The sequence below is a fragment of the Dictyostelium purpureum genome, assembly GCF_000190715.1.
Source record: "Dictyostelium purpureum unplaced genomic scaffold DICPUscaffold_409, whole genome shotgun sequence".
Taxonomy (NCBI): Eukaryota; Evosea; class Eumycetozoa; order Dictyosteliales; family Dictyosteliaceae; genus Dictyostelium; species Dictyostelium purpureum.
Genome location: NW_003519745.1, coordinates 8,362 through 28,140, shown reverse-complemented (window position 1 = coordinate 28,140; position 19,779 = coordinate 8,362). Strand labels below are relative to the sequence as shown.

At 22.8% G+C, this 19,779-nt stretch overlaps 12 protein-coding genes across 12 annotated transcripts; 5 read left to right on the top strand and 7 right to left on the bottom strand.

Moving 5' to 3' along the window:
* Nucleotides 1–1,330: 1,330 nt before the first annotated feature.
* DICPUDRAFT_93019 (uncharacterized protein) lies at nt 1,331–2,233 on the top strand. Its single transcript, XM_003293228.1, has one exon. It carries the CDS (start codon nt 1,671–1,673, stop codon nt 2,193–2,195), a length of 525 nt encoding a protein of 174 aa, XP_003293276.1. The 5' UTR covers nt 1,331–1,670; the 3' UTR covers nt 2,196–2,233.
* Nucleotides 2,234–2,397: 164 nt separating this feature from the next.
* DICPUDRAFT_73467 (uncharacterized protein) lies at nt 2,398–3,297 on the top strand (the record flags this gene model as incomplete). Its single annotated transcript, XM_003293227.1, has 3 exons — nt 2,398–2,640; nt 2,714–2,777; nt 2,850–3,297. Coding segments are annotated over exons 1-3 (751 nt in total), but the record flags the coding sequence as incomplete, so codon positions are not given.
* A 389-nt stretch (nt 3,298–3,686) lies between these two features.
* On the bottom strand, nt 3,687–4,824 carry DICPUDRAFT_83841 (uncharacterized protein; the record flags this gene model as incomplete). Its single annotated transcript, XM_003293219.1, has 2 exons — nt 3,687–3,979; nt 4,116–4,824. 2 exons carry the CDS (start codon nt 4,822–4,824, stop codon nt 3,687–3,689), a joined length of 1,002 nt encoding a protein of 333 aa, XP_003293267.1.
* Nucleotides 4,825–5,206: 382 nt separating this feature from the next.
* On the bottom strand, nt 5,207–5,713 carry DICPUDRAFT_158084 (uncharacterized protein; the record flags this gene model as incomplete). The annotated part of the gene is made up of 2 exons (XM_003293218.1): nt 5,207–5,356; nt 5,420–5,713. 2 exons carry the CDS (start codon nt 5,711–5,713, stop codon nt 5,207–5,209), a joined length of 444 nt encoding a protein of 147 aa, XP_003293266.1.
* Nucleotides 5,714–5,867: 154 nt separating this feature from the next.
* Nucleotides 5,868–6,106, bottom strand: DICPUDRAFT_158083 (uncharacterized protein; the record flags this gene model as incomplete). The annotated part of the gene is made up of 2 exons (XM_003293217.1): nt 5,868–5,880; nt 5,907–6,106. The coding sequence occupies 2 exons, from the start codon at nt 6,104–6,106 to the stop codon at nt 5,868–5,870; spliced, it is 213 nt and encodes a 70-aa protein (XP_003293265.1).
* A 487-nt stretch (nt 6,107–6,593) lies between these two features.
* DICPUDRAFT_50879 (uncharacterized protein) lies at nt 6,594–7,917 on the bottom strand. Its single transcript, XM_003293216.1, has 3 exons — nt 7,552–7,917; nt 6,980–7,468; nt 6,594–6,896 (listed from the first exon to the last, which is right to left on the bottom strand). The coding sequence occupies exons 1-3, from the start codon at nt 7,729–7,731 to the stop codon at nt 6,747–6,749; spliced, it is 819 nt and encodes a 272-aa protein (XP_003293264.1). The 5' UTR covers nt 7,732–7,917; the 3' UTR covers nt 6,594–6,746.
* Nucleotides 7,918–8,629: 712 nt separating this feature from the next.
* On the top strand, nt 8,630–11,166 carry DICPUDRAFT_158081 (uncharacterized protein; the record flags this gene model as incomplete). Its single annotated transcript, XM_003293226.1, has 3 exons — nt 8,630–8,800; nt 8,874–9,482; nt 9,559–11,166. 3 exons carry the CDS (start codon nt 8,630–8,632, stop codon nt 11,164–11,166), a joined length of 2,388 nt encoding a protein of 795 aa, XP_003293274.1.
* Nucleotides 11,167–11,619: 453 nt separating this feature from the next.
* DICPUDRAFT_158080 (uncharacterized protein) lies at nt 11,620–14,170 on the top strand (the record flags this gene model as incomplete). Its single annotated transcript, XM_003293225.1, has 3 exons — nt 11,620–11,799; nt 11,872–12,444; nt 12,560–14,170. The coding sequence occupies 3 exons, from the start codon at nt 11,620–11,622 to the stop codon at nt 14,168–14,170; spliced, it is 2,364 nt and encodes a 787-aa protein (XP_003293273.1).
* Nucleotides 14,171–14,233: 63 nt separating this feature from the next.
* Nucleotides 14,234–15,575, bottom strand: DICPUDRAFT_41770 (uncharacterized protein; the record flags this gene model as incomplete). The annotated part of the gene is made up of 2 exons (XM_003293215.1): nt 14,234–15,057; nt 15,137–15,575. 2 exons carry the CDS (start codon nt 15,573–15,575, stop codon nt 14,234–14,236), a joined length of 1,263 nt encoding a protein of 420 aa, XP_003293263.1.
* A 554-nt stretch (nt 15,576–16,129) lies between these two features.
* Nucleotides 16,130–17,155, top strand: DICPUDRAFT_99608 (uncharacterized protein; the record flags this gene model as incomplete). Its single annotated transcript, XM_003293224.1, has 5 exons — nt 16,130–16,140; nt 16,261–16,413; nt 16,496–16,593; nt 16,740–16,944; nt 17,040–17,155. The coding sequence occupies 5 exons, from the start codon at nt 16,130–16,132 to the stop codon at nt 17,119–17,121; spliced, it is 549 nt and encodes a 182-aa protein (XP_003293272.1). The 3' UTR covers nt 17,122–17,155.
* Nucleotides 17,156–17,231: 76 nt separating this feature from the next.
* Nucleotides 17,232–18,379, bottom strand: arl5 (uncharacterized protein). The gene is made up of 4 exons (XM_003293214.1): nt 18,013–18,379; nt 17,817–17,904; nt 17,447–17,716; nt 17,232–17,347 (listed from the first exon to the last, which is right to left on the bottom strand). Exons 1-4 carry the CDS (start codon nt 18,129–18,131, stop codon nt 17,273–17,275), a joined length of 552 nt encoding a protein of 183 aa, XP_003293262.1. The 5' UTR covers nt 18,132–18,379; the 3' UTR covers nt 17,232–17,272.
* A 655-nt stretch (nt 18,380–19,034) lies between these two features.
* DICPUDRAFT_158076 (uncharacterized protein) lies at nt 19,035–19,282 on the bottom strand (the record flags this gene model as incomplete). Its single annotated transcript, XM_003293213.1, has 2 exons — nt 19,035–19,204; nt 19,270–19,282. 2 exons carry the CDS (start codon nt 19,280–19,282, stop codon nt 19,035–19,037), a joined length of 183 nt encoding a protein of 60 aa, XP_003293261.1.
* Nucleotides 19,283–19,779: the final 497 nt, after the last annotated feature.

Below are 19,779 nucleotides of genomic sequence, written 5' to 3'. Positions count from 1 at the left end.
TTATTATAATATATAAAAGCCTAAATAATGAAAAAATTATTAAAAAGAGGGCTTTTATTGTTGTTGTAATGAATCTAATAAAAATTTAAATAGTTAGATTATTTGTTTTATATATTTTTTTGTATTTATTATTATTATTAAAATTATTTCAAAACACACACAAAGAAATATTATTTAATAAACAAATTAAAAGAATAATGTTATAAAAAAATAATTTCGAAAATGTGTGTGAAAATTTTTTTTTTAAAATTATTAATAATAATAAAAAATTTAATTTAAAAATTAAAAAAAAAAATTAAAAAAAAAAAAAAAATTAAAAAAATAAAATTTTAATAAATCAAGTAAAAAAAATTAAGTAAAAAAAATAAGTATAGTTGTTTATTTCATTTCAAGTTTTTATAATAATAAATTTATATTATTTGAATATTTATTCATATAAATAATTATTTGTTTTTTTTTTGTTATAAAACTATAAAACTATAAAAAATTTTATAATAATTTTTTTTTTTTTTAGTTTATAATTTTTAATTTTTTAAATTTTTATATTTTTTTATATTTTTATAATTTTTTATAAAATTATTATTTGTTTATAGTTTCAAAAATGGGATTAAATCATAAAATAAATTATGGTATAAAAATAACAATATAATTTACATCATTATTATTTTAAAGATTCATTCATTTTTATATTTTTATTATTTATAGTAGTATAGTTAAATTTTACATCCAATAAAATCATCAATACACACTCACACGTTCAAAAATAAATAAAATAATAAATCATAATTATAATAATTATATATATAGAAATAACAATAAAAAAAAAAAACTACATAGATTAAAAAAATTATATCCATTATTTTATTATTCAAATAATATCTAAATGATCTTTATTTTTTTTTTTTTTTTTTTTTTGTTCATCATTCATTTTTTTTTTATAAAAACATTTAATGATATGTTTAAATAATAATAATAATAAAAATAATAAAAAAAAAAATAGTAAATACAAGAAGAAATTTAAAAAAATAAAATAAAAAATAATAAAATGAAAAGAAAAATTTAGAAAAGGATATTAAATATGTGTCTTGGTATGATTTTGTAATCTTTTTTTTAAAATTTATTATTTAGGTAATAACAAACGGTTAAATTATAAAGTAGCATGTATTAGAAATAATGTAATGTATAATACTATAATTAACAATATTAAATATTTATTTATTTATTTTAATTTTTATTTTATTATATTTTAAAAAAAAAAAAAAGGTAAAAAAAAAAGTATATATTTAAAAAAAAAAAAACACTTTTATTAATATTCACTTTCAATTTTTATAAAATAAAGAAATGAAAAATTTAAATTTATTATTAATATTATATTGCTTAGTATTTGTTTCAAAATGTTTTGGTGCAGCTGAGCTTGGAGACACAAGTTATAAGGGCGAAGCAAAGTATTATGTAATTGGTAGAACTGATTTAAGAAAATGTGCACCTCCAATGTGTGGTGGTTATTTTTTAAATGAAATCAATACTGGGGCCAAGGCATTGCAAGATATTTATGTTTCAAAGATTGTTCAATCCTCATCAATGAAAGCTGTGGATGAAAGTAAATACCCGTTTTGCACCATCCCAATGAAATTGTAATTTATGGTACTATCAGTGGTAGTGGTTACAACATGCAAATCGAAGTTAGTGGTATTTTCAGATTACTCACCAAACCAGACAAGGGTTTCTATTTTGACAGCAACACCAAATTCTTTAAAGCACAAGATAGTCAAACCATTATGAAGTTAAACTCTAATGATCGTTACAGAGTTGAGGATATTTTAAATACTTATGGTAATTCAGTATCGGCAATTCAATTAAATTGGGTAGATTATAAATTAACCTCTGGCAATTCAGTTTTCACAATGAGTGAAAATAAAATTTCAGGTAATGTTACCATTGACTACTTGTTTATCAGTTTACCAGATCCTGCTTTTTGTCCAATCGTTCTTACTCAAATCAATTGTCAAAACAATACCGTAGCAACTTATCAACGTGCTGCCACCCGTTGTCAAAGTTTCAATGGATGTGCTAAAAAAGGTGTTTGCCCATTATCTGTAGTCAAATGTCCAAATGGTTATAATTTAGCTTCAGTTCCATCAAAACCAAATGGTTGTCCACGTTATTATTGTGATCCTTCATTTTTATCAAATTAAAATAATAATATAAAACAAATAAAATTAAAATTACAATTAAAAAAAAAAAAAAAATTATCTTTCCCTCAATTGTTGAGGAAAAAAAGAAATTATTTTTTCCTCGATTGTTAAGAATTTTTTTTTTCGAATTCTAAAATTTTTTTTTTTCAAAACCACTTTTTTAATCATTTTTTTTTTTCTTTACATTTTTTTTAACACACACAAAAATGAAATATACAATTTTATTTTTATTTGTATTATATTTTTCATTTGTAAATTCAAATGAATATTATAGTAATGTTTATTATTCACCTTTAAACCATAGTCTTGTATTTTATATGAATGAAATTGTAAATATAAATATTTCATCACAACCCAGAGGAACAAATTTTGGTAATGCAAAAATGAATCAAAGTGTTTTTATAAATGAGGATTATTATAGTTTTAATATTTCAAATTTGGTTTTGTAAGTAATAATTTAAATTTATATAGGGAAATTAAATATTAATATTTTTTTTATTTAATTTTTAAAAAAAAAGACCATATGATACTAGTAAACCATATAGAATTTCTACAGTTGATGCAGTTGGATTGGGCTATGTTGTAAGTATTTATTAATAAATTAATAAATATATAAAAAAATATTAATTATCTTTTTATTTTTAATAAATTTAGAACTATTTTAATTTTGGGGAACTTAGATTTTGTACTTATCAACTCAATAGAAGAGCAGATGTATATCAAGGTTGTATTATAGGTAATATCTCGGCATCAAACTCACAGTCAGGAGGTTTGGATACTATCAAATATGAAGTTGGAGATCGTAATGTATTCAAAATAAACTATAAAGCAACAGAATTAGCTTATGGATGTATTCGTAATACATGGTATATTTTAAAATGTAATCCGGATATCCACATGCATATACAAAGAATGGATGTAAAAGCTTGTGACTATACTGTTTACATCGAATCCAAATATGCATGTGCCTCAAACACTTTACTTTCATACTATTATGTAGATAATAAACTTTTCCTTCCATTGACCGGTTTTGGATATGAAGCTATTGAACTCTACTTTAACAACACTCCAATTGTTTTAGATTTAAAAACACTGCCAGTTTATAAAGATAAAGCCGAAGAGGTACCAACTTTACCAGCAGAGAGATACGAATGTGAATATAATCCAGATACAAATAGTCTTTATGTCGCAAGTTCAAGCCCAATTAATTGCACAGGTACAGGTCCAACTGCCTGTGAGAATAGTTTTAGTTCATGTGAAACCAAAGATCCATATACTGAAATTAAATGTAACACTTTATCTGGAGAAATTGTTTGTACTGGTGATCATGTAACATGCTCAACCTCTTATTTCCAATGTGCTATTAACAAAAAGTCTGCAAGAGGTTTACACGTAAATGGTTTGTTACATTCATCATCTAAGTTTTCAAATAATTAAAAAATAATTTAAAATAAAAGAAATTTTATTTTTATTTTATATAAAAGAAAAAAATTAATCTTTATTTGTTGTAATTTTACTATTGCTATTATTAATACTACTACTATTAGAATTATTTAAAGGGGACATTGACTGTGTACTTGATGAGGTATTCTCTAGAGAATCTAAACTTTGGTTTTCAAATGATTTCTTTGATGATGATGGTTCACCTAATGAGTTTTTTGAAATTTGAAGATCAATCATTTCATTTAAACTTGGTGGTTCATTTTCTTTATTTTTTTTGAATTTGTGGCCTTTAATTGTATTATAAAATACAATATAAATTAAAAACCCAAATGTTATAAACACTAAAAAATATGAAAATATCATTTTAATATTTATAATTGAAATCTCCCATTCATATTTAACCTATATATATATTTTTAAAATTTTTAAAATTAATAAAATCAATAAAATAATAATAATGGTTATTATAAAATATACTTGCCCAACCATTCATTGTTGAATTATTAATTATAGTTTCTTGATTTAATTGGTCTAATGTTAAATGATTTCTATAATCACTTAAACCCAAACTTTTACAAAAACCAAATGGCTCACCATCTTTATTAAAACAAATTTTATTTAATTTTGTATTTTCTTTAGAATCTTGAAGTACTGCATTTTTGAAATCTAATGATAATAATAATATCATTGTAACAAAGAGGGGTATATAAAATAAAAAGAAACTTGTAAATAATACAATTTTTCTAAACCTTCTGGTAATCGAATCTTTGAATATATTATTGCTATATGGGAAAAAGAAAGAAACCAATACACTTATAAATAACATTACTATAAATGTTAAATATATTTTATAATAAATTGAAAATCTATTAAAAAAACTATAGAGTGAAGAGTTTTCTTCATAATGAATTCTATTTATGTTGATGGTACCATTTTCATTCTGATGTGATAGATCTAAAATATCTACATATTCAAATGAAAATTCGTATCGGTTTGTTTGATATTTTCTTGATTCTTTAATTTCTCCGTAATTCTTTAAATATTTTGATTTATATGTTTTTGTGGTTAATTCTAAAACTTTTACCGGCTCTATTGTAATAAAAGTTGCCAATAAACCTAATAATACTACACTTAATATCAGTTTTGGTAATATATTTATTTTTAATTTAATTTTATTTTTATTCATTTTTTTAATTTGAAAAAAAAAAAAAAAGTTTAAATAAATAGTTGTATTATTATCATAGAAAAAAAAAAAAAAATTAAATAAATAAATAAAAAAATTAAATAAATAAATATAAATAAATAAATAGACATATAAATGCGTTAAGTAATTTTTATTTGGGGAGTGGTGTGTGGGGTAAAATATACATAATATATCTGTGTGTGTTTATATATATATTTTTTTTTAAAAAAAATTGTAATTTCCATATTTTATTTGAATAAAAAAAAAAAAAAAAGGAAATAAAGAAACAAAGAAATAATAGCAATTTATAATAATAATAAAATTTAAATAAAATATATATAAATTGTTTATAATATCATTTTATTTATTTATTTATTTATTTAATTTAATAGTATCTTGAATTTTTTTTTTTTGATTTTCCTTTATAAAATTCAAATACAATAGTTACAACTACAATTACATAAATAACCATTACTTGAAAATATGAAATGATCATTTTCAATTCCATTTTACCATCGTGCCAAGAATATGAGTCCTATTAAAAAAAAAAAAAGATTAATAATTAAATATAATTAAAATTTGATTTATTAATATTTACCCAACCATGTAAAGTTTTATTATTATTTAAATACATATTATAGTCTATTATAATATCTTCATCTATTTCTTTTGTACTAAAGTCATTTTTTTCGCAATACCCAAAATCACTGCCATCTTTATCTAAACAAATTGATTTGATTAATGAGTTTGTTTTTGATTCTTCTTTTAAAGCTACTCTTAAATCCCTAGTTACCATAAACATCATTAAAATGAATAATGGTAAATAAGTCATTACCAATAATGAATACCATAAACATCTATAATGATACATTGACTTTGAATGTTTTTCCATTTTGTTTTTAGGAGGTATGAAAAAGGTTCCCAAAACAACTAAAAATAAAAGAAAGGTGAAAACTATATATGACAGGTATATTCTTTCATATAAGAAAAAATATTCACCCATTGGACTCGTACCGTTATAATAATGTCTATTTAAATGTAATGTTTTATGTTGATAATCTTTTTTATGAATAATATCCAAATACCTAAAAGTAAAGTGATATTCATAATCTTGATATTGCCTTGGCTCTATTTCTATACGATTCTGAACTGATACATTAAAACTTGTAACATTTATTACCATAATATCTCCATTACCTATATTTATAAATGTAATAATCATACCAATTATAAATAAACATATTATTACTTTAAAGAAATAGGAACAACATAAAACCCTATTCATTTTTTATTTTATTTTAACTATATATATTATTATTATTATTATTATCTATTGTATTGGCTATTTATTGTTTATTATTTATTATTTATTATTTATTTGATCATTATAATAGTAAGTATTTAATTATAAAAAATTAAAAAAATATAAAAAAAAAAATTCTTTAAAAAAATATTTATTTTTATTTTTATTTTTTTATTATTATAATATTATTATTTCATATATCAATTTAAAAACAACCCCATCTTTCGCATTTTACAAAAGATTATATTAACAATATACATACATTATATATCTCATTGTTAAAAATTATATTAAAATTTTTATTACCCCTATCTCACCCCCAATTATTTCAAATAAAATTTTTTTTGTCATATATAAATTTATCCACTATAAAAAATTAAACATTATATATATACTAAATTGGAAGTATGAAGAAAAAAAATAAAAAATAAAAAAAAATTTATAAAACTAAAATTTAAAGTTTCTTTTTGCTTCATCTAATAAATAATATTAGATTCTACCAACGATGATTTTATTTTTTTTATTTTTTTTTTTTTTTGATAATTATGTACATAAAAAAAAAATATGAAAAAAAAAAAAAATTTTTAAAAAAAATTGTTAAATAAACAAACTATTTATAGGTTTAAAGTAAACCAAGTTTTTTAATAGATTGAAATTGTTCTGGAATTTCTTGGAGAGCTGCAACGGCAAAGGTAATTCTTCTATCCTCTGCTCTTAACATAGTTTTGTGGAATGGAACGAATTGTAAATTATCAAATTTACGTTGTGGTAACTAATAATAATAATAATAATAGAAAATTAGTATATTAATAAAATTTCAATTTTTTATAATTTTAATATTAAATAAAAACTTACTTCATCATCATATTTTTCCATTAAATCCCATGGACCATCACCAACACCAACAATTAAAATTGATAAGGGATAGTTTGATGCATCTATAATGGCTTGAGTGGTTTCTTTAATAGCTGTAACTTCACCATCGGCAATAATAACTAAAATATGATATTGTTTTGAAGCGGCTACAATATTGATGGCCTCTCTGATGATCGGAGCGAATGAAGTTGGACCTGATAATGAAACTAAAGGTGTAATTTCGTTATATTTATTTATAATTTCTTGATAACCGTATAAAGGAACTTCAGAGAATTTGAATACTGTTTTATCTCCTGTTCTAATATCACCAAAACCAAATACTGGAATAAGATTATCATCATCGAATGGTGATAAAGTTTCACCGATAATTTCAATAGCTTCTTGATATGGATTCTTTACTGCTGTTGAAATATCATGTAAACATTTTCCACCAAAAGTATTTTTACCATTCCATGTATTACTTTTAGTCTAAATTACATTAAAATAAAATTAATTAGTTTAATGTAATGAAAATAAAAAAAAAACAATTCAATATTTTGTATAATACTTACATAATCGATACCAAGAATCAAATTTGAAGATTCTAAACCAGCTTTACGAAGAGCATCTTGTACTTCACCTAATGTTTGATAATTATCTTTGATAGCTTGGAATCTAGGTGCGCTTGATGAGGAGGATGATCCACCATGGTGACCCATAGTTTGTGTTTGTTTTGAACCTGAACAACCCATTTTTATATGAATTTATATTTATATTGATATTTATATATTACAAAGTAAAAAGAAATAAATAATTTATTATGCAATGAAAAATATTATTATTATTATTATTATTATTCTATATATTTATTAAAAATTATTTTTATTTATATTGCTTATTAATAATGAATTAAAAATGAAAAAAAAAAATATTTATTGTTATAACGATTCTAAAAAATTTAAAAAAATAATTTGAAAAAAAAAAAAAATAAATTAAAAATTAAATTAAAATAAAAATATTTTTTTTTAAATAATTTTTTTATTTTATTTTTATTTTTATTTTTTTCCACTTAACAAAAAGAGGTGTATTCATTCTTTGAATTAATTTTTAGACCTAAAATAAAGATATTATCTGTTTTAAAACAACACATGTGTTTTTCTTTTTTTTTTTTTAAATTTAAAATATTAAATTTTCGAGCGACCTGGTAAATATTTTCACCATTATGGTGTGTGAAAGTGGGGTGTAATAATTTGATTTATTTCATAATCATTTATAAAATCTATTTATAAATTTTTTAGTAAAAAAAAATTAAGAATTTTTTTAGAATTTATAAATAGGTATCCATAATTATTTTAATTAATAAAAAAAAATAATAAATAAAATAAAATAAAAAAAGAAATAAATAAAATAAAAAAAAATAAATAAAGTAAATAAAACTTTTTATAACGATACAATTCTTCTTGTTATTTAAATTCATAAAAATTTTATTTATTATATTAATTTAAAATAATAAATTTTTTTTAATTTTTTGATTTTTTTACCTAAATTTTCAAAAAAATCATCATTTTAATATTAAAAATGTGATATGAATCATTATTAACAATAATTATAAAATAATGTTTTATTGTTAATAATATTTCATTGTTAATAATGTTAATAATTCATAGTTATAATTGGTCTATTGATTACTCTAAACCTCTTGGTAAAGGTGCCTTGTCCGAAGGAGTTTACAAAGCAACATTAAATGATACTGATGTTATAGATAAAAACATTCCATCTGTTTGTTCAATTAAAATTTTAAATTTAAATGAACATAAAACTGTAGGTAATAATAGTTATATTAAAATTACTATTTTTAAATATAAACTAATTTTAAATTTGTTTTTTTATACAGTACAAAGCAGAAATAGAAGCAATTGACAACTTATTAAAATTGAGTCCACATGAAAATATAATTAAATTCTATGGATATGGATACAAAGGTGATAAATTATATATATATATGGAATATTTAGATGGTTATAAAACAATTAAAGATTTGGTAAAAGAATATTATTATTTGGCAGAATTAGATATTGTTCCAGTGGCTAATAAAATTATAGATGCATTGGATTACCTGCATAGAAACCATATTATTCACAGAGATATTAAATGTGAAAATATTATGCTAAATCCCAAAGATGGTACTCTTAAACTAATAGACTTTGGGACTTCAAAGTACCTTAACAACTCTAGTACCCACACAACTACAGGTACCAAATCACACATGGCTCCAGAGATAAGGAGCTTGAATAAACAATATAGCTTTCAAACAGATATTTGGAGTTTAGGCTCTACTTTAATCGAAATGGCCAAGGGTGACCCAAGTGATAAAGATGAAAAAGGGTTTCCAAAAATACCAAATGATATTTCAAAAGAATACACAGAGTTTGTCCAAAGGTGTTTAATTTTAGAACCAGATGCAAGACCTAGTACTAGTGATCTTAAAAATCATATTTTTTTGGTAAAATTTTTATATTTTCTTTTATTTTATTAACATACTTTTATTTTATTAACATAATTTTAAATTTTAATTTTAGAAAATAAAACTATACGATAAACAATCAATAGCGCCTCCAAAATTACCATGTAATGAAATTAAAATGGATTCCTTATCTGACTCAATTGCTTCGGTCACTCTTTCAACCAATGGACCCATTAAACCATTTTCACTTCCATCTGCAGTAAAGTCACTAACATTACCCACTTTTAATCATTCAATAAAATGTATCCAGGATATTTCAATCACACTTACAGAGTTAACACTACCGTTATTTAATCAACTTATTGATCCTTTATGGCTTCCAATAATTTCAATAAAATCTATCACATTAGACTCATTTAATCAACCTTTTTTGCTTTTCTCATTTCCATTTTCAACAACATCACTCAAACTAAGATCATTTAATCAACCTATTGAGCCTTACTCGATTCCTCCTTTAATAAAATCACTCATACTGGAGTCGTTTAATCAACCCATTGATTTCCCCACTAGATATTTTTCACCTATCGAATACTCAATTACATCACTTACACTACCATCTTTTAATCAATTTATTAAACCCAAAATTATTTCACCCTCAATTACATCAATTAAATTTGAAATATTTAATCAACCTATTTCTCCTGATACATTTCCTCCTTCAATAACCGAACTTATAATGCCATCTTTTAATCAAACCATTACTCAAGGTTCAATTCCACCATCAGTAAAAACCTTAGTATTAGGTTCATTCAATCAAACTTTCAAGCTCAAGTCAAATACATCATCACAAAAAATCAATAAAATCAGTAATTTATTAATTCCATCATCAGTTACATCCCTCAGATTAGAGTTATTTAATCAACCAATTACAACCAAAACATTTCCTTCATCAATCACAGAACTTATATTACCATCATTTAATCAAACGATTAATACAGGCTCCATTCCATCAAAATTAAAATCACTTAAATTAAAATCTTTTAATCGTTCAATTCCCTCAAAAACAATTCCAATAAGTGTAACAAAACTCAGACTGCCATCATTTAATCAAATCATCAAACCCAAATTTATTCCACCAATTACAAAATCACTTTCACTTTCATTTAATCAACACATTACCCCAGATTTAATTCCATCATCAGTCACATCACTCACTTTAATATCATTTAACCAACCTATTCCACCCAATTCATTTTCTAATGGTCTAACATCGCTCAAACTACCATCATTTAATCAAGATTTAGATGTCGATTCAATTCCACCTACCATAAAAACATTAGTTTTTGGTGAATCTTTCAGATTTAATGAATATGGTGGCAATCTACCAGATACAATCAAAAACTTTACATGTCTCTATAATTTTGGAAAACCATTTAAAAAAAACAATAATATACCAAAGAAAGTATCAATATTATCTTTAGATAACTATAATCACCCAATCACCAAAGACTGCATTCCTTCAACGTGCCATACATTAACTCTAGGTTCAAAGTTTAACTTTCAACATATAAAATCATTTACTAATCTTCCAGCAACAATTACAAACCTTAGCTTTGGTATAAGCGATGGAATATTAACAGATGATCAAATTAAAAAACTTATACCAGCATCAGTTTTAGATATCAAAATTAGGAAACAAAAAAAAAAAAATAAAAAAAAATAAATACTTTAGTTTTTACTCTATTTAAACAAATAAATAAATGTTTATTTTTATTTTAAAATATTATTAAATTTTCAAGGGACCTGGTAAATATTTCACCATTATGGAGTTATAATAATCATTTATAAATTTTAGAGTAAAAAAAAATTTTAAGGTTAAAGATGTTAAAAACTAAGGTTAATTAAGTTTTTTTTTTTTTGAAAAAATAGCACACAATATCAATTAAATGTTTTGTAATAATGAAATAAATAAAATAAAACATTTTATAACAACTCCAATTTGCTTTGTGGATATGACAGCATCTAAATTTTCTTTGAAATAATTTAAAATTTTATTTTTTTTTTATTTTTTTTATTTTTTTTTTCTTAATTTTTGCAAAATCATCATTTTAATATTAAAAAAGCAATATGAATCTTTTGACAATATTAATTATAAAATAATGTTTCATTGTTAATAATGTTAATAAAAAAAGATATTCATAGTTATAATTGGTCTATTGATTACTCTAAACCTCTTGGTAAAGGTGCCTTGTCCGAAGGAGTTTACAAAGCAACATTAAATGATACTGATGTTATAGATAAAAACATTCCATCTGTTTGTGCAATTAAAATTTTAAATTTAAACGTACATACAACTGTAGGTAATAATAGTTATATTAAAATTATTATTTTAATATAAACTAATTTTAAAATTGTTTTTTTTATATAGCACAAAGCAGAAATAGAAGCAATTGACAACTTATTAAAATTGAGTCCACATGAAAATATAATTAAATTCTATGGATATGGATACAAAGGTGATAAATTATATATATATATGGAATATTTAGATGGTTGTAAAACAATTAAAGACTTGGTAAAAGAATATTATGGTTTGGAAGAATTAGATATTGTTCCAGTGGCTAATAAAATTGTAGATGCATTAGATTACCTGCATAGAAACCATATTATTCACAGAGATATTAAATGTGAAAATATTATGCTAAATCCCAAAGATGGTACTCTTAAACTAATAGACTTTGGGACTTCAAAGTACCTTAACAACGACTCTAGTACCCACACAATTACAGGTACCAAATCACACATGGCACCAGAGATTAAGAGCTTGAATAATAAACAATATAGCTTTCAATCAGATATTTGGAGTTTAGGTTCTACTTTAATCGAAATGGCCAAGGGTGACCCAAGTAATAAAGATGAAAAGGGGTTTCCAAAAATACCTAATGATATTTCAAAAGAATACACAGAGTTTGTCCAAAGGTGTTTAATTTTAGAACCAGATGTAAGACCTAGTACTAGTGATCTTAAAAATCATATTTTTTTGGTACGAAATATTTTTATTTTCTTTTATTTTATAGTTTTATCTTTTATTAACATAATTTTAATTTTTAATTCAGAAAATAAAAGATTACCATAGAAAATTTGGAATTTTACCAATTTTACCATATATTTTAGCTAATATGAAAGATTCTGTGTATGATTCTCTACTTGAATTAATTGCCTCGACCACTCTTTCAACCAATGGACCCATTAAACCATTTGTAATTCCAATTCCAGTAAAGTCACTAACACTTCCCACGTATAACCATTCAATAGAATATTTTTATGAGTTTTCTAATACACTTACAGAAATAATACTACCATTATTTAATCAACCTATTAGACCTTTTTTGATTCCTATATATTCAATAAAATCCTTCACATTAGACTCATTTAATCAACCCTTTAAGCTTTTCTCGTTTCCATTTTCAACAACATCACTCAAACTAAGATCATTTAATCAACCTATTAAACCTTTATCGATTCCTCCTTTAATAAAATCACTCATACTGGAGTCGTTTAATCAACCCATTGATTTCCCCACTAGATATTTTTCACCTATCGAATACTCAATTACATCACTTACACTACCATCTTTTAATCAATTTATTAAACCCAAAATTATTTCACCCTCAATTACATCAATTAAATTTGAAATATTTAATCAACCTATTTCTCCTGATACATTTCCTCCTTCACTAACCGAACTTATAATGCCATCTTTTAATCAAACCATTACTCAAGGTTCAATTCCACCATCAGTAAAAACCCTAGTATTAGGTTCATTCAATCAAACTTTCAAGCTCAAGTCAAATACATCATCACAAAAAATCAATAAAATCAGTAATTTATTAATTCCATCATCAGTTACATCCCTCAGATTAGAACTATTTAATCAACCAATTACACCCAAAACATTTCCTTCATCAATCACAGAACTTATATTACCATCATTTAATCAAACGATTAATACAGGCTCCATTCCATCAAAATTAAAATCACTTAAATTAAAATCTTTTAATTGCTCAATTCCCTTAAAAACAATTCCAATAAGTGTAACAAAACTCAGACTGCCATCATTTAATCAAATCATCAAACCCAAATTTATTCCACCAATTACAAAATCACTCTCACTTTCATTTAATCAACACATTACCCCAGATTTAATTCCATCATCAGTCACATCACTCACTTTAACATCATTTAACCAACCTATTCCACCCAATTCATTTTCCGAAAATCTAACATCACTCAAGCTGCCATCATTTAATCAAGATTTAGATGTCGATTCGATTCCACCTACCATAAAAACATTAGTTCTTGGTGAATCATTCAGATTTAATGAATATGGTGGCAATCTACCAGATACAATCAAAAACTTTACATGTCTCTATAATTTTGAAAAACCATTAAAAAAAAACAATAATATACCAAAGAAAGTATCAATATTATCTTTAGATAACTATAATCACCCAATCACCAAAGACAGCATTCCTTCAACGTGCCACACATTAACTCTAGGTTCAAAGTTTGACTTTCAACATATAAAATCATTTACTAATCTTCCAGCAACAATTGTGAAGCTTAGCTTTGGTATAAGCGATGGAATGTTAACAGATGACCATATTAAAAAACTTATACCAGCATCAGTTTTAGATATCAAAATTATTAGGAAACAAAAAAAATAAAAAAAAAAAATAAAAGAAATTTAGTTTATACTTTAATTTATATTAAAATAAATAAATAAATGTTTATTTCTTATTTTCTTCTCTATTAATATTTTGAATTAAAACTTCACGAGTTGGTAATAAACGATCTTTTTCTATTAAGATGGTATCTGATTTAAAGATGTCATATTTTGAATAAGCTAAATAACTAAAGAAAGACATGAAACCTAATACATGGCCACCAATCCAATATGGGGAAAATCTTTCGATTGCAGGTAAGATGTAGTACCATGGGAATAATGAATAGAGACCAGCGAAATAAAATTCGAACTTACCTTTGGTAGTATCGATGGTTTTAATTTTTTCATTAGCATAGGTTGTCATAAGACCAACAAAAATAATTGGTAAAGCGGCAGTGATAATTGAGTTTTTGCAACCATTCAAGAGAATTGCTCTTAATGGTAAATTATTTCTCATTGATTCAAAGCATCCCCAGATGAAACCACCAAAACTTGTATGTAAATAGAGATGATAGCCTGATTGAATTAATTCACGTTTCTTTAATTCAAATGCACTACCTTGATTCTCTTGTTCTTCTTTTGCATATTTCTTTACTAATACCTCTCTATCTGGTTTTAATGATGTAATAGTGGTTGGAATACGTTCGCATGTTGAGCAAATTGATAAAAGTGTTGTTCTGAAAAGTTGTGTTTTAATATATTTATCGCTACTATTAACCAACTCATCTAAAAATTCGATTGCACCAAGACTTGCTAATTTTAATCTAGCTTCATCATCTCTTAATGCAATCTTGCAAATTGCTGTTGCTAATGTTTTTTTGACATATGATGGTATATATTTTAATTGTGCAACTTCTAATAATTTTGGTAATACTGAATAGTCGGTAACTAGTTTTAAAATAAAAAACAATATGATTAGTATAAAATTATACAATTTTTATATTTTATAAAATTTATGATAAATTACTATATTCTGATGCATTTTCAATGGTTTTAGCAGATTTATTATTAATTTCTAATTCTGAATATTCTAAAATAATATCTAATAGTTGATTGATATATTTTTCATTTGCAAGTAATTTTCTTAAACTTGTATTTGTCGCGGATAATTCTGATAAATCTGTTAATTTTGAAACTAAAAGGTCGTAATCGGTAATCTTTGAAATTTTTAACATAATATCTTCAAGATTTCTGATATAGAATTCTGTATCATCGTGTGCTGACAAATAAACAGAGATACCAAATGATAAAATACCAAAAACGATGAATGAATAGAAATTTCTTTGAACTTTTTCTTTGAATGATTGTTTTGGTTTTTCATTGCCTTCTGCTGTTTCATCACTTTCAGTGTTTGGAGCTTGTTCGCTATTGACTTTAATACTGCTGGTTAAATTCTTTAGTGCCATTTCAAGTTTTTTCTTTTTATCTAATGGTTCTTTTTTTTCATTTAATTTCTTTATCCATTCTTCTGTTGATTTTTCATCAAAACTATGAACTTTTTTTTTTTTACTTCCAATTTTACTTGTATTTTCATTTTGATTATCTGTTGAAAAATAAATTTTATTGATTCCAAATTTGGTTGCTGTAGTGGTAATAGTGGTGTTGGTGGTGGTGCCTAAATTTGATTTATTTAAAATTACATTATTAAATAATTTAATATTTTTTGATTTTATTAAATTTTTATTTAAAAACATTATTTTATTAAACTATACAATTATAGTTATTTTATTACTATTATTAAATACACTATTGTTATAAATGATAGAGATATTTAAACTAAAAAGAAAAAAGAAAAAAAAAAATTTTAATTTTTTTTTTCATAATTTAACAAATTTTTTCGTGTTTAAAAAAAAAAAAAATAATTTTCATTTTTTTTTAATTTTTTTAAAATTTTTTTTTTGGAGTATTTCATTAAATTTAATTTTTTATTTTTAATTTTGATATCATATACTCTCATAAAATGTTTAAAAAGTAAATTTAAAACTATAAAACTATAAAACTATATAGTTTACTAGATAACAATGATCCAAATAGAAATAATTAATAAACACTTTTATATTAATTTTTAATTTATCATTTATATCATAACAGATTAACATTAAAAGGTTCTGCAAATGCAAGTAACCAAATTAAATCATCATTACAGAGAAATATTAAAAATTCAATTTTAACTCAATACCCAAAAATAAAAGAATTTCAAGAAGATGTTTTCCCAAATAAAGTACCAATTGTTCAAGTTAAATGGTATGTCGAGTTAAAATAAATCATTATCGTCATCGTCATCGTTATTATCATTATTACTAATAACATTCTTTGTAATATTTAGTCAAAATCATGTAAATTTAGTTTTAGTTAATAATGAAGTTATATTTTTTAATGAAAGAGAGGGTCCATATTACCCAACTTTAAGATTCCTTCATAAATGTAAATAATCAATATTTAATATAAATCAAACAAGTGGAAAAATTCATAAACAATTAATATTAATATTAATCATTATCAATCATTACCATTACATCCACAATTCACAAATCATATAATATGCATATTTAAAATATATAAATTTATAGATCCAGATATTTTACCACATGTTCAAGTTGATAAAGGCGCTATTAGATTTGTTTTACAAGGTGCAAATATTATGTGTAAAGGTTTAACCTCACCAGGTGCTAAAATGGAAGTTGATTTACCAGCTGATGCCATCGTTGCAGTTATGGCTGAAGGTAAAGACCACGCCTCTGCTATCGGTGTTATGAAAATGTCAACTAATGATGTGTAAGTATTATAAAACTAGATTCTCATTCAATTTATTATTAAATTATTAAATAAATTCTAATAATCATTCTCTTTATTTTTTAATATTAATTTAGTCGTACAATCAACAATGATATTGGTATTAATAATATTCATTATTTAGGTGATGGTTTATATAAATCTCCAACTCTTGAATAAAAAAAAAAATAAAAAATAAATAAAACAAAATATTAAAAAACATCCCTTCTATTTATAATTTATTAAAAGAAATAAAACTAAAAAAAAAAAAAGAAATAATGACACATAATATTTTAAATTTTATATATAATTTTATTTTTTATTTATTGTTTTAAGATTTATTTATGTGGGAAACTAACCAATCTAAACCTTGTTCGAGACCTTGACCAGTTAATGCGCAACATGCCTAAAATATAAAAAAAAGAAAAAGAAAACAAAAATATTTAAATGTTAGTATGGTTTTAATAAAAGACGATGAATAGTGATAGAAATCAAAATTTCGTACCTGAATATGATAATCGTGGTCTTTAATTGAATGAAGTGAAAGTAATGTTGATAGCTCTGTTGGTGACATTGCATCTTTGAGATCTTGTTTATTTGCGTAGATCAAGATAATTGATTTCTTTAAATTTTCATGTGCTAACATTTTGAATAACTCTTCTTTGATCAAACCAACTCTTGCACGATCAGTACTATCAATAACTAAAATAACTGCTTGAGTATTAATATAATATTGATTCCAAGTTGATCTTAATAAATCCTGCCCTCCTAAATCCTAGAATATTGTTATAAATTGGTATTAATGTCTTTTATTCCAATGATGATTCTATTGCCTATAAATGTATAGACATTGTGCTAAATTAACTATACTTTACCCACATCAATAATCTTATATTCCTATATACAAATTCTTCTAAATTACTACCAACAGTTGGTGTTGTTGACACTACTTCATCTAAAAGTCTAAAATAAAAATATTATTATTATTATTATTATTGTCATTTTGAAATATATATTAATACATATATTTTGTATTAATGTCTATGAATGTTATATTTTATGATTATTTACAGTTTATATAGTGTTGTAGTTTTACCAGCTGCATTTAAACCAACAATAATAACTTTATATTCTGCGTTATTAAAAAATCTATTCCATATGGATGCAAAAATAGATAATGATGATCCCATTTTAATGATTTATAATGTTTATAATGTTTATCAAAATAATATTTAATATAAAGAAATATAAGTATGCGTGTGTAAAAGTGAGCGAGTGTATGATTAAAATAAAAATACAATAATTTAATGGGTTTATTATTACAAAATATTGAAATTAAATATAAAAAGCTAAAACTATTATTTTATTCTATATGCTATTTTATTTAATATAGTATTCGTCCTTTTTTTTTTTTGTGTGTGTGTTTATTAAAATTATTTTTTTATCATATAATAAATTTAAAAAAAAAAATGAAAATAAAAATAAAAACAATTTATTTTTTTTGGAATTTTTTTTTGTATTTTTTTTTTTTTTTAAAATAATTAATATTTTTTTTGACCAATTTAACCAATTTCAAATTTAAATATAGTTACAATAAATAAATAATATTAATGATGGTGTGACAAATAAAAAAATATAAATAATGTAAATTCAATTAAATATATATATAATAAAAAATTAATAAAACTTTTTTTTTATTTTTCATTTTTTTTTTTATGAATCAAATTGTTTAATTTAATTTTTTCCACCCAAAATGTTTTTTAATTTTTTTTAAATTTTTTTAATATCAATTCTCCAAACGAATAGTGATAATAAATTATCAAATAGATGAATTTAAATCCTTCTTATGTCCCACAATCTATAAACATAGTTTATTAAAATCATAGTAAAATATGGTTCAGGTAGAGCTGAAGTTAGAACCTTAACAAACTTATCGAAAGTGACCAATAGATTTCAAATGGTTTTAAGCCATTACCCTCTCCAAATTGACGAAATTGCCAATTTTTAGAAAACCTAACTATTAAAATAAAACTACAAATAAAATAGTAATAATAAAAACTTAATAGCAATTTATTTTATTTAAATTATGCAATCTAAGCACCCTTTTTCCCAACTTTTATGATATATGATCTAGTACCTCCAACAGAAACATAGTTGTTATCAAATTCTATTGTTGTTGTTGCTGTTATTCTTTTTGTTGATGTTAATACTGAACCATTATTATATCCTGTGGTAGAGCCAAAACCAAATTTTGTAAGGTCACCTATAAAAAAAAATAATATAATTAATGAAGAGAAATTAATTGGTAACAATAAAAATAATATTTACAAAAAAGTGTCATTTTTATTTTATTTATTTTATTTATTTTATTTATTTAATTTACTTAAGTTTTGTAAAACAGTCAATTTTATTTTTTTTTCCTTGTGTTTTTTTTTTTTTTTTTTTCCTTGGGTTTTTTTTTTTTTTTTTTTAAAAAAAAAAAAACCCCCCCCCCTTTTTTTAAATCCCTTTTTTTTTTTAAAAAAAAATTTTTTAAAAAAGGGGTAAAAAAAAAAAACACCCCCTTATTTTTTTAAATTTTTAATTTTTTTGGGTGGGGATTAAAAAAAATATTTAAAAACCTTTTTTAAAGTTTGGCCCAAAATTTAAAATTAAATAGTTTTTTTAAAATTTTTTTTTTAAATTTTTTTAAAAATTTTTTTTAAAAATTTTTTTTTTTTTTTTCCCTTCCCACCAATGGAGGGTCCCACTAGTAATTTGGTAATTGGGTAAATTAAACCCCCTTTATTAGGACCAAAAAAAAAAACCGGTGAAGTTTCCCTTATATGCCCAAAAAAA